The sequence below is a fragment of the Oncorhynchus clarkii genome, chromosome 9 (assembly GCF_045791955.1).
Source record: "Oncorhynchus clarkii lewisi isolate Uvic-CL-2024 chromosome 9, UVic_Ocla_1.0, whole genome shotgun sequence".
Classification (NCBI taxonomy): Eukaryota; Metazoa; Chordata; class Actinopteri; order Salmoniformes; family Salmonidae; genus Oncorhynchus; species Oncorhynchus clarkii.
This window is the reverse complement of record NC_092155.1, coordinates 11,369,094-11,383,965: the sequence shown is the minus strand read 5'-3', so window position 1 is coordinate 11,383,965 and position 14,872 is coordinate 11,369,094. Positions and strand designations below refer to the sequence as shown.

At 51.0% G+C, this 14,872-nt stretch overlaps 1 protein-coding gene across 10 annotated transcripts in view; it reads left to right on the top strand.

The window, feature by feature from the left end:
* The window catches only part of LOC139415879 (phosphatidylinositol-binding clathrin assembly protein-like), a 67,544-nt gene that overhangs the window by 44,414 nt on the left and 8,258 nt on the right, over window positions 1-14,872 (top strand). For 3 of the 10 annotated variants that reach the window (XM_071164020.1, XM_071164018.1, XM_071164016.1), the window contains exons 8-16: window positions 1,357-1,398; window positions 1,858-1,878; window positions 5,751-5,836; window positions 6,866-6,989; window positions 8,557-8,684; window positions 9,064-9,164; window positions 9,777-9,881; window positions 12,728-12,895; window positions 13,945-13,975. In XM_071164020.1, the coding sequence (XP_071020121.1) occupies window positions 1,357-1,398; window positions 1,858-1,878; window positions 5,751-5,836; window positions 6,866-6,989; window positions 8,557-8,684; window positions 9,064-9,164; window positions 9,777-9,881; window positions 12,728-12,895; window positions 13,945-13,975 (806 nt within the window). Of the gene's footprint in view, window positions 1-1,356; window positions 1,399-1,857; window positions 1,879-5,750; window positions 5,837-6,865; window positions 6,996-8,556; window positions 8,685-9,063; window positions 9,165-9,776; window positions 9,882-12,727; window positions 12,896-13,944; window positions 13,976-14,872 lie in introns of all 10 variants that reach the window. The other 7 variants (XM_071164022.1, XM_071164017.1, XM_071164014.1 and 4 more) reach the window with 4 other exon arrangements.

Below are 14,872 nucleotides of genomic sequence, written 5' to 3'. Positions count from 1 at the left end.
CATTGGGATAATTAGGTTTTTAACTCTGACATTTTATCGATAAAACATAGTCTATCGTGTTTTTAAATGTGTGTTTCTCTCTGATGATACCACACACTTATTGTTTTCCCGGAGGACGGGGGAGAGAGAGGATGGACTTTTGCCCAATGAGAAAAGGCCACACACACACACACACACACACACACACACAGAGAGTACGCCAACTCATGTACGCAGCTGAACACCTCCAAAAATGACCCTTAGATGGGGTTTAGGTTAGGTGCTCGCACTCCTTCTCTCTCTCCCCCACTCCCTCTCATCCCACTCCCCCTCTCTCCCATCTCTCACTACCCCTCTCTCTCCCATCTCTCACTACCCCTCTCTCTCTCATCTCTCACTACCCCTCTCTCTCTCATCTCTCACTACCCCCCTCTCTCTCCCATCTCTCACTACCCCCCTCTCTCTCCCATCTCTCACTACCCCCCTCTCTCTCCCATCTCTCACTACCCCCCTCTCTCTCCCATCTCTCACTACCCCTCTCTCTCTCCCATCTCTCACTACCATTCTCTCTCTCCCATCTCTCACTACCCCTCTCTCTCTCCCATCTCTCTCCCCCCTCTCTCTCTCCCATCTCTCTCCCCTCTCTCTCTCTCGCCCCACTCCCCCTCTCTCTCTCTCGCCCCACTCCCCCTCTCTCTCTCTCGCCCCACTCCCCCTCTCTCTCTCTCGCCCCACTCCCCCTCTCTCTCCCCCTCTCTCTCGCCCCACTCCCCCTCTCTCTCGCCCCACAGTTTCAATGTTTTGGAACTATTTTAAATGTGTGTTCAATTTGCTCACCATTCATTCACCACACTCTCACCATGTCTCGTCTCCCATTGGTCAGTCACGAGGGCATACTCAAGATCGTCCAATCATATTCATCAATCCGGTTGTGTCAGCATGTTTGATTGGAATCTTCATTTTGTTTCCATTGTTGTTTTCGATGTTTACAAACGCTGCGTCCCAATAATCTCTCCTTTCTCCTGAAGTGTGCACTTGTACACTTCTCTTCATGGTTTGAATGATTAGGATCCCCATTAACTGACACCGATGAGGCCCCATTAAGTGTTTGTTTGTATCAGTTACACATGTGGGTACATACACACGACATGGGTTTGAAAGGAAATTACTGGTATGTAGAAACACACTAGCATCCTCCAATCCAATGCTTTTACATTTGTGGAAAGTAGTGATCAAGTGCACACTTCAGGAGGAAGGAGATATTATTGGGACGCACCGCCTTGGTCACTGCATGGAAGTAATGATTCCCTTGTTTTATTTTCTCCCCCTGTTTTCCGTTGGCCTGTTTTGTTTTTCGTTGTGTGTCTGTGACAACAGCAAGTTGGAATAGATCAGGGTGATATCCCCGATCTCTCACAGGTCAGTCTATATTTTCACCTCTTCTGGTTCCACACACACATCTTCATCCATTCATTCATGTAACAGCTCTGTCTCTCTCTGTCTCTCTCTGTCTCTCTCTGTCTCTCTCTCTGTCTCTCTCTGTCTCTCTCTCTGTCTCTCGCTATGTCTCTCGCTCTGTCTCTCGCTCTGTCTCTCGCTCTGTCTCTCGCTCTGTCTCTCGCTCTGTCTCTCGCTCTGTCTCTCGCTCTCTCCTCCTTTGTTACTCATTTTGTTGATCTCCCTCTTTTCTCTGTACTCCTTTCTCTTTGCCTTCAACATGATGCGTTGTGCTTACCCTGTTGGTTCAGTCATTTGTTTCAAAGTGAGTTGTGACAATGGAGTCCCAGACAGGCAATGAGCTTGGCAGTGATGTGAAACATCATAATACGTTGCAGACCACTGTAAAGTAAAACAAGCCCTCTACCATTCCCCCAACAGGCCGTTAAAGGATCATGCATTGTAGGTGGTGGGTTACTTACTGTAATGCTTTTTCCCCCCAGCATCTCCCCTCCCTAGAAACACCAGCACTACTTCAGCTGAAGAGTGAAGTCAATGACCTTAGTTGTGGTGACTGCTGTGACATGAGGTTGTTGACTTTACTTTAGCTTGTGCTCTGGTTTGCATGAACCCCCCCCACCCCATGCATGAACGCACGTCCAGACAGACCCAGAGTGGGTCAGGGGTCAGCTATATACATTGAAAGGTCCTCTATTTCCTTTAATCAGACAGCCACAGAGCTGATAAAGAATGTGTTTCGCCCATTTAGCGTATGAATTGAACCTATATTTGACCCCTTGTTAATGACTGTAATGTGTGCATGCTATGCAGGGCTCTACAGTGCAACCTAAATATTTAGCTGTGCGACCTGGAATTAAGGTTTCCGTCTTTTTTAAAATCTCAAATATTTTTCATTCTAGTCCTACATTTCTTTATTTGCACCTATATTTTTCAACTTAGGCTCACACGGGCTCGTTGTAGAAATGCCTAGAGCCCTGCTATGCATTAAGACATCGTAGTTGTAACAATGACAGCAAAACACTTTCCTTTTTCACTCTTTAAACTTTTAAAGAGAGACTTTTTGTTGTCGGCGGAAGACTAGCGGTTAAAATAACAATTCCCTTTACTTCTCTCTTTCTCTCCCTCTCTTTCTCTCCCTCTCTTTCTCTCCCCTTCTTTCTCTCCCCCTCTTTCTCTCCCCCTCTTTCTCTCCCCCTCTTTCTCTCCCCCCCTCTTTCTCTCCCTCTTTTTCTCTCCCCCTCTTTCTCTCCCCCTCTTTCTCTCCCTCTCTTTCTCTCCCCCTCTTTCTCTCCCCCCCTCTTTCTCTCCCCCCCTCTTTCTCTCCCCCTCTTTCTCTCCCCCTCTTTCTCTCTCCCCCTCTTTCTCCCCCCCTCTTTCTCCCCCCCTCTTTCTCCCCCTCTCTTTCTCTCCCCCTCTCTTTCTCTCCCCCTCTCTTTCTCTCCCCCTCTCTTTCTCTCCCCCTCTCTTTCTCTCTCCCCCTCTTTCTCTCTCCCCCTCTTTCTCTCTCCCCCTCTTTCTCCCTCTTTCTCTCCCCCCCTCTTTCTCTCTCTCTCCTATCTCTCTCTGTGTGTCAAGGTGGAATGTGGTTATTTAGTAGGAGGGAATAGAACAGTGTGTGTCTGAGCTAATATTTCCTCTGTCTAAACAGAGGCCCCTGGCTGTGCTCTAAATGATCTACACTTGGTCTACTTTGGACCAGATCACTATAGAGCTGCTACCTTCATGTCCCATAGTGGTCAACAGTAGTAAACTACATAGGGCTCTGGTGTAAAGTAGTGCACTACCTAGGGCTCTGGTGTAAAGTAGTGCACTACATAGGGCTCTGGTGTAAAGTATTGCACTACATAGGGCTCTGGTGTAACGTAGTGCACTACATAGGGCTCTGGTGTAACGTAGTGCACTACATAGGGCTCTGGTGTAACGTAGTGCACTACATAGGGCTCTGGTGTAAAGTAGTGCACTACTATTGTATGGATGTGGGCCCCCCCGAACCACTGCTGCCCCTCGTTGAAGTCTGATTTGTTATTTCTTTATGGTCCCCATCACAGCAGCCCATCCCTTATTTCAGACACAACCTCCAATTGAAGCAATCTCTTCCTTTTTCTCTTGGGATGCATCTGAAATGGCACCCTCGTCTCTCTTTAATGCATTTGGGACGCACAGGCCAAAGAACCAGCCTTGTCCAACTAGGCTATGACCCCTACCGGGTGTTTGTGTATATTTTGGCACGAACCAGACAGGACAAAATGTGAACTGTCCGCATGTTTCTCAACCACCTCCACTCATCCCCTCCTTTCCCTCCTCTTCTGTTTCCTCCCTCTCTTCCACTCTGTTCAGATGTTGATCTGTTTTCCTGGAACCTGTTGTTGTTAACCTACTTTATACAGAGTGCATGTAGCTGTGGGCTTTATCCCCAGTTGCACCCTATTCCCTATAGAGTACACTGCTTTGGAGCCTTGTGCACTATGAATGGAATAGGGAGCTATTGGGGACAAAGCCTTGGTTCTATTCTGAGAGGGATTTTCTGGGACTGAATGAGTGACAGAGCGGGTACAGTGAGAATGAGTTTTATTTTGGCAAGTCTCATCCCCTTTTCACTGTCTCCTCCTCCCCCTCCTCCTCCCCCTCCTCCTCCCCCTCCTCCTCCCCCTCGTCCTCCCCCTCGTCCTCCCCCTCGTCCTCCCTCTCCTCCTCGTCCTCCCTCTCCTCCTCGTCCTCCCTCTCGTCCCCTCGTCCTCCCTCTCCTCCTCCCCTCGTCCTCCCTCCTCCCCCTCATCCTCCCTCCTCCCCCTCGTCCTCCCCCTCGTCCTCCCCCTCGTCCTCCCCCTCGTCCTCCCTCTCGTCCTCCCTCCTCCCCCTCGTCCTCCCCCTCGTCCTCCCCCTCGTCCTCCCCCTCGTCCTCCCTCTCGTCCTCCCTCTCGTCCTCCCTCTCGTCCTCCCTCTCGTCCTCCCCCTCGTCCTCCCCCTCGTCCTCCCCCTCGTCCTCCCTCTCCTCATCCCCCTCGTCCTCCCTCTCCTCCTCCCTCTCGTCCTCCCTCTCCTCCTCCCCCTCGTCCTCCCTCTCCTCCTCCCCCTCCCCCTCGTCCTCCCTCTCCTCCTCCCCCTCGTCCTCCCCCTCGTCCTCCCTCTCCTTCCCCCTACTCCCCCCTCCCCCTCGTCCTCCCTCTCCTCCTCCCCCTCGTCCTCCCTCTCCTCCTCCACTCGTCCTCCCCCTCGTCCTCCCCCTCGTCCTCCCTCTCGTCCTCCCTCCTCCCCCTCGTCCTCCCCCTCGTCCTCCCCCTCCTCCTCCCCCTCCTCCTCCCCCTCCTCCTCCCCCTCGTCCTCCCTCTCCTCCTCGTCCTCCCTCTCCTCCTCGTCCTCCCTCTCGTCCCCTCGTCCTCCCTCTCCTCCTCCCCTCGTCCTCCCTCCTCCCCCTCATCCTCCCTCCTCCCCCTCGTCCTCCCCCTCGTCCTCCCCCTCGTCCTCCCCCTCGTCCTCCCTCTCGTCCTCCCTCCTCCCCCTCGTCCTCCCCCTCGTCCTCCCCCTCGTCCTCCCCCTCGTCCTCCCTCTCGTCCTCCCTCTCGTCCTCCCTCTCGTCCTCCCTCTCGTCCTCCCCCTCGTCCTCCCCCTCGTCCTCCCCCTCGTCCTCCCTCTCCTCATCCCCCTCGTCCTCCCTCTCCTCCTCCCCCTCGTCCTCCCTCTCCTCCTCCCCCTCGTCCTCCCTCTCCTCCTCCCCCTCCCCCTCGTCCTCCCTCTCCTCCTCCCCCTCGTCCTCCCCCTCGTCCTCCCTCTCCTTCCCCCTACTCCCCCCTCCCCCTCGTCCTCCCTCTCCTCCTCCCCCTCGTCCTCCCTCTCCTCCTCCACTCGTCCTCCCCCTCGTCCTCCCCCTCGTCCTCCCTCTCGTCCTCCCTCCTCCCCCTCGTCCTCCCCCTCGTCCTCCCCCTCGTCCTCCCCCTCGTCCTCCCTCTCGTCCTCCCTCTCGTCCTCCCTCTCGTCCTCCCTCTCGTCCTCCCTCTCGTCCTCCCCCTCGTCCTCCCCCTCGTCCTCCCCCTCGTCCTCCCTCTCCTCATCCCCCTCGTCCTCCCTCTCCTCCTCCCCCTCGTCCTCCCTCTCCTCCTCCCCCTCGTCCTCCCTCTCCTCCTCCCCCTCCCCCTCGTCCTCCCTCTCCTCCTCCCCCTCGTCCTCCCCCTCGTCCTCCCTCTCCTTCCCCCTACTGCGCCCTCCCCCTCGTCCTCCCTCTCCTCCTCCCCCTCGTCCTCCCTCTCCTCCTCCACTCGTCCTCCCCCTCGTCCTCCCCTTGTCCTCCCCCTCGTCCTCCCCTTGTCCTCCCCCAGGCCCCCAGTAGTCTCCTGGAGGCTCTGGAGCAGCACCTAGCCTCTCTGGAGGGGAAGAAGACCAAGGAGCTCAGTGCTGACACCAGGTACTGTACGACTGGACTGGCATTGAACCACCGCATTATGTCTACCGTAAAACCTGTGGAAGAAGCACATGAAAATGTATACTTTACCATAAAACCTGTATAAGAAGAGCATAGCTATACTTTACCATAAAACCCTTAAGACATTCCTCCTAGTGGGGACGAGTTGAATTTCAAACAATTTTGTCAGCATTTACATGAAGGGAAATGGGGATACCAAGTCAGTTGTCCATCTGAATGCATTCAACTGAAATGTGTCTTTCGCATTTAACCCCACCCCTCTGAATCAGAGAGGTGTGTCTTCCACATTTAACCCAACCCCTCTGAATCAGAGAGGTGTGTCTTCCACATTTAACCCAACCCCTCTGAATCAGAGAGGTGTGTCTTCCACATTTAACCCCACCCCTCTGAATCAGAGAGGTGTGTCTTCCACATTTAACCCAACCCCTCTGAATCAGAGAGGTGTGTCTTCCACATTTAACCCAACCCCTCTGAATCAGAGAGGTGTGTCTTCCACATTTAACCCCACCCCTCTGAATCAGAGAGGTGTGTCTTCCACATTTAACCCCACCCCTCTGAATCAGAGAGGTGTGTCTTCCACATTTAACCCCACCCCTCTGAATCAGAGAGGTGTGTCTTCCACATTTAACCCCACCCCTCTGAATCAGAGAGGTGTGTCTTCCACATTTAACCCAACCCCTCTGAATCAGAGAGGTGTGTCTTCCACATTTAACCCAACCCCTCTGAATCAGAGAGGTGTGTCTTCCACATTTAACCCAACCCCTCTGAATCAGAGAGGTGTGTCTTCCACATTTAACCCAACCCCTCTGAATCAGAGAGGTGTGTCTTCCACATTTAACCCCACCCCTCTGAATCAGAGAGGTGTGTCTTCCACATTTAACCCAACCCCTCTGAATCAGAGACTATCGCTGCTACCAGTGGTGTATACACTCTATCTAAACCTCTGGTTTATCCTCTTCATGTTTATACTGTATAGAAAACCTGTCCTCTCTCCCTGTTCTCCCACTATAGAGCGTCCACTCTGTCCAGTGCGGTGACGTCTCTGTCCAGTACAGGCATGTCCTTCAGCCGCATGGACGAGAAGGAGAGACTGCAGGCCTTGGAAGAGGAGCAGGCCAGACTACAGGCCCTCAAGGTACAGGTACATCATTACACTGATTCACTTGGACACAGCTGTGTGTTTGGGAAATTGACTTTTTGGAGTGCAAATTTTTTTTTCACCATTAAAAAAACCTGACTCTAACCTGACTCTAACCTGACTCTAACCTGACTCTAACCTGACTCTAACCGGACTCTAACCGGACTCTAACCGGACTCTAACCGGACTCTAACCTGACTCTAACCGGACTCTAACCTGACTCTAACCTGACTCTAACCTGACTCTAACCTTAACCTAACTCTAACCTTAACCTAACTCTAACCTTAACCTAACTCTAACCTTAACCTAACTCTAACCTTAACCTAACTCTAACCTTAACCTAACTCTAACCTTAACCTAACTCTAACCTTAACCTAACTCTAACCTTACTTAACCTTAACCCTTACCCTAACTCCAAAAACCTTACCCCAAAACCCTAAACCTAACTTAGGTAACCAAAACCCTAAACCTAACTTAGGTAACCAAAACCCTAAACCTAACTTAGGTAACCAAAACCCTAAACCTAACTTAGGTAACCAAAACCCTAAACCTAACTTAGGTAACCAAAACCCTAAACCTAACTTAGGTAACCAAAACCCTAAACCTAACTTAGGTAACCAAAACCCTAAACCTAACTTAGGTAACCAAAACCCTAAACCTAACTTAGGTAACCAAAACCCTAAACCTAACTTAGGTAACCAAAACCCTAAACCTAACTTAGGTAACCAAAACCCTAAACCTAACTTAGGTAACCAAAACCCTAAACCTAACCCTTAAGCTTAAAATAGTATTCAAACAAATTAAAGTCCTGACTTTTCAAAAAAAGTTAAGGTTCTGATAAGGTAGGAAAACAAGTACACACACACACACCACACACCACACACACACACACACACACACACACACACACACACACACACACACACACACACACACACACACACACGAGGAAGGGGTTATAAGGAGAGACAGCAGGCCTTAGAAGGGGAGCGCTGATACACTAAACATCATTACAACAGTACACAAGTTTCCAACTGTATTGCTCCACTAAACACCATTTCAGTTGGGCGATAGAAATACCATAACAACGAAACTACAGAAAAACACGAATCATATTCAGATCGAACTGCCTGAAAGCATCGCTGGACGTTTCACACACTCTACCCGTTATGAGGCTGCGGGGGAAGGTCAAACCGCTTGCTGGGAACAACACGTTGTGACTTCTGGCTTATTTTGTGCTTCATTGTTATAACTGCCGTGTGCGTTTTGAATGTTTTAGATGAGCTCTGTGGATGGTGACAGGAACAATGCAGCAGAGTTCTAGTCGAGCTAGTAAATAGTCCTGCAGAAAACATGTTGACAGGTCACATTTTCCAGCTGAAGATGTTTTGAGTTGTCCTTGGAACACGCTGACACTGGTCCGTCATACTGCTCTCTATAAACGCTGAGAAAATCTACATATAAATAATAATTTATCAGCTCAAGGCTAAAACATGTTAGTAAAGTCAGGTGTGTTGGCCAACTCGTAGTCAATGTTTGACAGTGTGTTTCTCTGCTCCTCCAGGACCAGCGTCTGAAGGAGATCGGTGTGTCCCTTCCTCCCTCTGCCTCCCCCAGTACACAGTCTATGGGCAGTGTCAACCACAACACCAACCAGGCCATGGAGCTATTCAACACACCATCCACCAATAGGTAGGTTATAACATGCTAATGACAGGTGGTTATAACAGATATGACATGCTAATGACAGGTGGTTATAACAGTTACTAAAGATAATAAGTCTATGGGCCGTCTCAACAACAACCACCGTAGTCCAAGGTGCCGTGATCAAATCAAAAAGACATAATGAATTGAATCAACGTTATTGATTTTTTTTTCTGCTCTGCGTATGTCAAAGCTGATATTTACGCAAATGACAGATCTATGATTTGATTACTTGTTGGGGTTTGTTGTCTTGGCTTAATCATTGCAAGCAGTCCTCTTTTTTTTAAAGATATGTTGATAAAGTAGAAGGGCAATTTTTAATCCCATTTACTCCCGGGTTGATTTTCTTTCTCTCCCTCCCCTCCAGCATGCCCAACCTCAGTAGTGATCTGTTTGACCTACAGCCAGCCTTCATCCCTGTTGTCCAGAGCACTCCTTCCATCTCTACAGCCGCCACTGCCTGGGGAGGTAGGACATAGACATGCACGCTACTAATCAACACAGGAAAACACACACACACAGACTTTTGGTAGTTTGTTTTTCTCACTTAACCTCCTGAGCTTCTGGTTCAGAAGGAGGGGGCAGATACAGAGTGTTGATCAGCGGTGTAATAGTCACACAAAACACGTGTAAAACCATTTGTCCTGACAAGCCTCTATGTTTAGACTTCAGGGTTTTTATTTTGTTCTCTGAATACACGTCTCTTTTTAGTTGTAAATATAAACATGTGTTTCCTGTGTCATGTGTTCAGTCATTCATGTGTTCAGTCATTCATGTGTTCAGTCATTCATGTGTTCAGTCATTCATGCGTTTATCCATTCATCAGCCGTTCATTCGTCTAGCCACCATTTTTATTTTCTATTAGAAACATTCAAGTGTGTCCTATGTAGCGGTTAACGACAGTGTTAAAACCTTTACTTCAGCGTTATGACGCTCTTCTGATGGCCCCATGCTCCCTAGCAACAGAGATGAATAAATATGATTTACTGAGAGCCAGCCAGTGCTTCCTCTGTGTTCACAATGTCTTCCGCCTGAAGCCAGTTGTATGTAGTCTCATGACCTCTGACCTCTGTCTCCTAGGTGCCGCTGTGCAAGCTGAGTCCTCCATAAGTGTAGATTTTGATGCTGTTTTTGGGGGCGGGGCTAGAGGAATAGCCAATAACGGCGTGCAGCCAGCCGCTGATGGTAAAGAGAACCATACAATAAATTAATAACTCTGTCTTGGTTTAGCTTACTACCTATGATTACAACTAGCTGTTAGACTAATCAACCTCTTACTTTCTGGTTGGGAGCCGTCACCCCGTCCCAGCCGTCACCCCGTCCCAGCCGTCACCCCGTCCCAGCCGTCACCCCGTCCCAGCCGTCACCCCGTCCCAGCCGTCACCCCGTCCCAGCCGTCACCCCGTCCCAGCCGTCACCCCGTCCCAGCCGTCACAGCCGTCACCCCGTCACAGCCGTCACCCCGTCCCAGCCGTCACCCCGTCCCAGCCGTCACCCCGTCCCAGCCGTCACCCCGTCCCAGCCGTCACCCCGTCCCAGCCATCTTCAGAGGCACTACCTTTCCATTTGTTCTCCTCTCTTCATCTATTCCCCTCTTCCCTCTACTGCCTCTATTCTCTCAATCTGAGCCCCTCCAAACACTTAGCTAACGGTTAACTCTTCTTTCTTTCTTGTTTTTTTGCGTGTTCGAGGCTCTCTTCTCTTTCTCTTTGCTGAATGTGCTGGTTTTCTCTGATCCTTCCCCTCTGTTTCCTGCTGAACCAAGCAGGAAGTTCCTACTTCGTCAATGTGGAGTCCTAGATGGCACCCTATTCCCTACATACTACACAACACCCCATAGGGCTCAGGTTAAAAGTAGTGTAGTATGTAGGGAATAGGTTGCCATCTGGGATGCATTGCTGTGTCAACACACTCCTGAAGCTAGACACAGCTTCCTCACCAAATGTTATTCCTCCTCTTCTCCACTCCCTCTTCTCTTAGTCGAGTGGTGGGAGGAGATGAGGGAGGGAGGGGAGGAGATGAGAAAGGGGTGGGAGGAGATGAGGAAGGGGTGGGAGGAGATGAGGGAATGGCGTCTTCCTTCTGTCGTCCTCCTCCTTCCGTCCATCCCCGTCTGTCGTCCTCCTCCTTCCGTCAGTGTCCCCCTCTGTCGTCGTCCTCCTTCCGTCTGCCCCCCTCTGTTGTCCCCCTCTGTCATCCTCCCCCTTCTGTCCGCCCCCCCCCCTTCCGTCCGTCCCCTCTGTCATCCTCCCCCTTCCGCCCCCCCCCCCCCTTCCGTCCGTCCCCTCTGTCGTCCTCCCCCTTCCGCCACCCCCCCTTCCGTCCGTCCCCTCTGTCGTTCTCCTCCTGTCAGCCTGGCTAGGCTTGTCTCTTTGCTCCTTTCTCCATTACTCTCTCTATGTCTCTCTCTATATCTCTCTCTGTCTCTGTCTCTCTGTCTCTCTCTCTGTCTCTGTCTCTCTGTCTCTCTCTCTGTCTCTCCGTCTCTGTCTTCTCTCTCTCTCTCTCTCTGTCTCGGTCTCCTCTCTCTCTGTCTCGGTCTCCTCTCTCTCTGTCTCGGTCTCCTCTCTCTCGGTCTCGGTCTCCTCTCTCTCGGTCTCGGTCTCCTCTCTCTCGGTCTCGGTCTCCTCGGTCTCGGTCTCCTCGGTCTCGGTCTCCTCGGTCTCGGTCTCCTCTCTCTCTCCTCTCTCTCTCTCTCTCTGTCTCCTCTCTCTCTCTCTCTCTCTCTGTCTCCTCTCTCTCTCTCTGTCTCCTCTCTCTCTCTCTGTCTCCTCTCTCTCTCTCTGTCTTCTCTCTCTCTCTGTCTTCTCTCTCTGTCTCTCTCTCTCTTTCTCGGTCTCTCTCTCTCTCTCTCTCGGTCTCCTCTCTCTCTCTCTCTCTCTCTCTCTCTGTCTCTCTGTCTCTCTCTCTCTGTCTCTCTCTCTCTCTCTCTCTGTCTCTCTGTCTCCTCTCTCTCTCTGTCTCTGTGTGTGGTATTGTGTCCCCATTAGCAGAATGAGGACCAGACTAGACCGTGGTTCTAGTAATATAATTTAACGTTTACACCTTGAATTACTTGATTTCTCATTGACTCTCACGGCTGTATAACTAATCAACCCTGTATACATTACTACAGAACAGGTGTGTGTTGCGGGCGTCTTGGCTGCTAGAATACACAGCCTCAATCAGCGTAATAACTTCACAACATGCCGACCACAAGAACATCAATCCATCATAACACAGCTGCTGGGCCTAGAAATAGGATTTTTGACCTTTATTTAACCAGGCAAGTCAGTTAAGAACAAATTCTTATTTTCAATGACGGCCTAGGAACAGTGGGTTAACTGCCTGTTCAGGGGCAGAACGACAGATTTGTACCTTGTCAGCTCGGGGATTTGAACTTGCAACCTTTCGGTTACTAGTCCAACTCTCTAACCACTAGGCCCCCAGCCGCGTCAGGATACATAGAAAGGATAAAAAGCTACTGTTTTCATCCAGAAACAGAGTTAATAGAATCCATCTGACTCCACAACAACGAGTACATTAAAATTCATCAGCACACAAAAATAGCTAGCCTACTCAGGCTAGAAATAGATTTGAAAAAAATAAATAATTATTATTGTGTCAACTGTGACTGACTAGAAACGGTAGAACTAAATGGGTTACACTTCTACTGTTTTAGTCTAGAAATGAAATGAATAGAATCGATCAGCCTAATGACTCAATAACAGAAATCCATCATCAGTCAAATACAGCTACCGCCCCATGAGGCTGAATCCTAGAAATACAATGAATAGACACAAGCATAGAAATACAGGAAAGCCTTTAGACTTCATCACTCTCATGATACCCCACAACCTGATCCTGCCCCCCCCCCCCAAGTCATTTCTCTCTCAAACTTGAGTCAAATCTGTCCTGCATGCTGTGCTTTTCTTTTAACCTCATAGCCCATCTGTGTGTGAGTTCGTAGCCTACGCTTTGTGTAATGCTGATATCCTTGTGTATGTATCGTGTGTGTGTGTTGTATTAACCAGTGTCTCTGTGTCCTCCAGGGTTTGATGCTCTTGGGGACCTGCTGAAGCCCACAGTGTCGAACCATAACCAGGCTCCCCCCATGGCCCTCCACCACCCCCACCCAAGTCACCCCCATCCAGGGTACCACCCAGGGGGCAAGCTGCTGGCCAATGACCTGGACTCCTCCCTCGCCAACCTCGTTGGCAGTGAGTACTATACAGAGACACACTTCTTTTGTGTCCTCATCTGTCTCCTTGTGTCTTTCTCTTTGTGCTGACTCTCCATGTCTCTCTCCTCTACCCCCCTCTCCTCTCCTCCTTGGTCCACCCCTCTCTCCTCTACCCCCCTCTCCTCTCCTCCTTGGTCCACCCCTCTCTCCTCTCCTCCTTGGTCCACCCCTCTCTCCTCTCCTCCTTGGTCCACCCCTCTCTCCTCTCCTCCTTGGTCCACCCCTCTCTCCACTACCCCCCTCTCCTCTACCCCTCTCTCCTCTACCCCTCTCTCCTCTACCCCTCTGTTCTCTACCCCTCTGTTCTCTACCCCTCTGTTCTCTACCCCTCTGTTCTCTCCCCCTCTGTTCTCTCTCCTCTCCCCCCCTCTCCTCTCCCCCTCTCCCCCTCTGTTCTCTCTCCTCTTCTCCTCTCCCCCTCTCCCCTCTGTTCTCTCCCCCTCTGTTCTCTCCCCCTCTGTTCTCTCCCCCTCTGTTCTCTCTCCTTTCCCCCTCTCTCCTCTCCCCCTCTATTCTTTCCCCCTCTCTCCTATCCCCCTCTCTCCTATCCCCCTCTCTCCTATCCCCCTCTATTCTTTCCCCCTCTCTCCTCTGCCCCTCTCTCCTCTCCCCCTCTCTCCCTCTGTTCTCTCTCCTCTCCCCCTCTATTCTTTCCCCCTCTCTCCTCTCCCCCTCTCTCCTCTCCCCCTCTCTCCTCTCCCCCTCTCTCCTCTCCCCCTCTATTCTCTACCCCTCTTTCCCTCTTGGTCCATTGGATTACCTAATGGTAGGGATTGGCCCTAGTAGCTATCAGAAGTTTGGGCAGACAGAGAGAGGACAGTGAGAGGGGACCCAGTAGGGAGCCACTGATCACAAGCCGCTACTCTTACTGTAAACAGTATTTAGGAGCCTTCACTACTCCCCAGGGCTGGCTGGCTTTCTGTCTGTCTGGCTTATTCTCTCTCTCTCTGGAGATTTAAATACACCTCACCCATCTCTCTATCTCTCTCTCTCTCTCTCTCTCTCTCTCTCTCTCTCTCTCCTCAGATCTGCAGTTCGGAGGAGCCCCAGCCAAGAAGTAAGTGTGTGTGGATGTGATGTAGAGCCAGACTACTGCAGCGTTTTCCCTAGACAATAGAGGGCTATGGCGGTCTGCCATCCTACTGTACTCCAGTCCCAGGCAGGCAGTGCTGATAACACACAGTAGACTGCTTCTGGACATAAAACACACTACTAAAATAAGTGATAGTCTTGGCCCAGCGTCGTCCGGGTTAGGAGAGGGTTTGGCCCAGCGTCGTCCGGGTTAGGAGAGGGTTTGGCCCAGCGTCGTCCGGGTTAGGAGAGGGTTTGGCCCAGCGTCGTCCGGGTTAGGAGAGGGTTTGGCCCAGCGTCGTCCGGGTTAGGAGAGGGTTTGGCCCAGCGTCGTCCGGGTTAGGAGAGGGTTTGGCCCAGCGTCGTCCGGGTTAGGAGAGGGTTTGACCCATTACACTTTAGCGACTCCTTGTGGCGGGCCGGTCGCCTGCAAGCTGATTTCGGTCGCCAGATGTACGGTGTTTCCACCGACACATTAGTGCGACTGGCTTCCAGGTTAAGCGAGCAGGACGGCTTGGCAGGGTCGGGTTTAGGAGGACGCATGGCTTTCGACCTTCATCTCTCCCGAGTCCGTAAGGGACAAGACTGTAAACTAAGACTCCTGGTCACAAGACTGTAACTACCAATTGGATTTCACGAAATCGGGGAGAAAAAGGGATAGAAGTTACACCAAGAAAAGTCACTAAAATAGTCTGACATCTGAGTGTTTTTAATGACAAAACCATCATGTGGCGTTAATCAACACTCTGGATAGTTTGCTACGTAGCATGTAAATGTAGTTTTGGGACAGACCACTGCAGTGTTTTCCCGAGACGGACTGCCATCCCACGGACCTGTGTTAGGACCCACCCATCTCCAGAGCTTCTGTGCTTCTCAAATACGT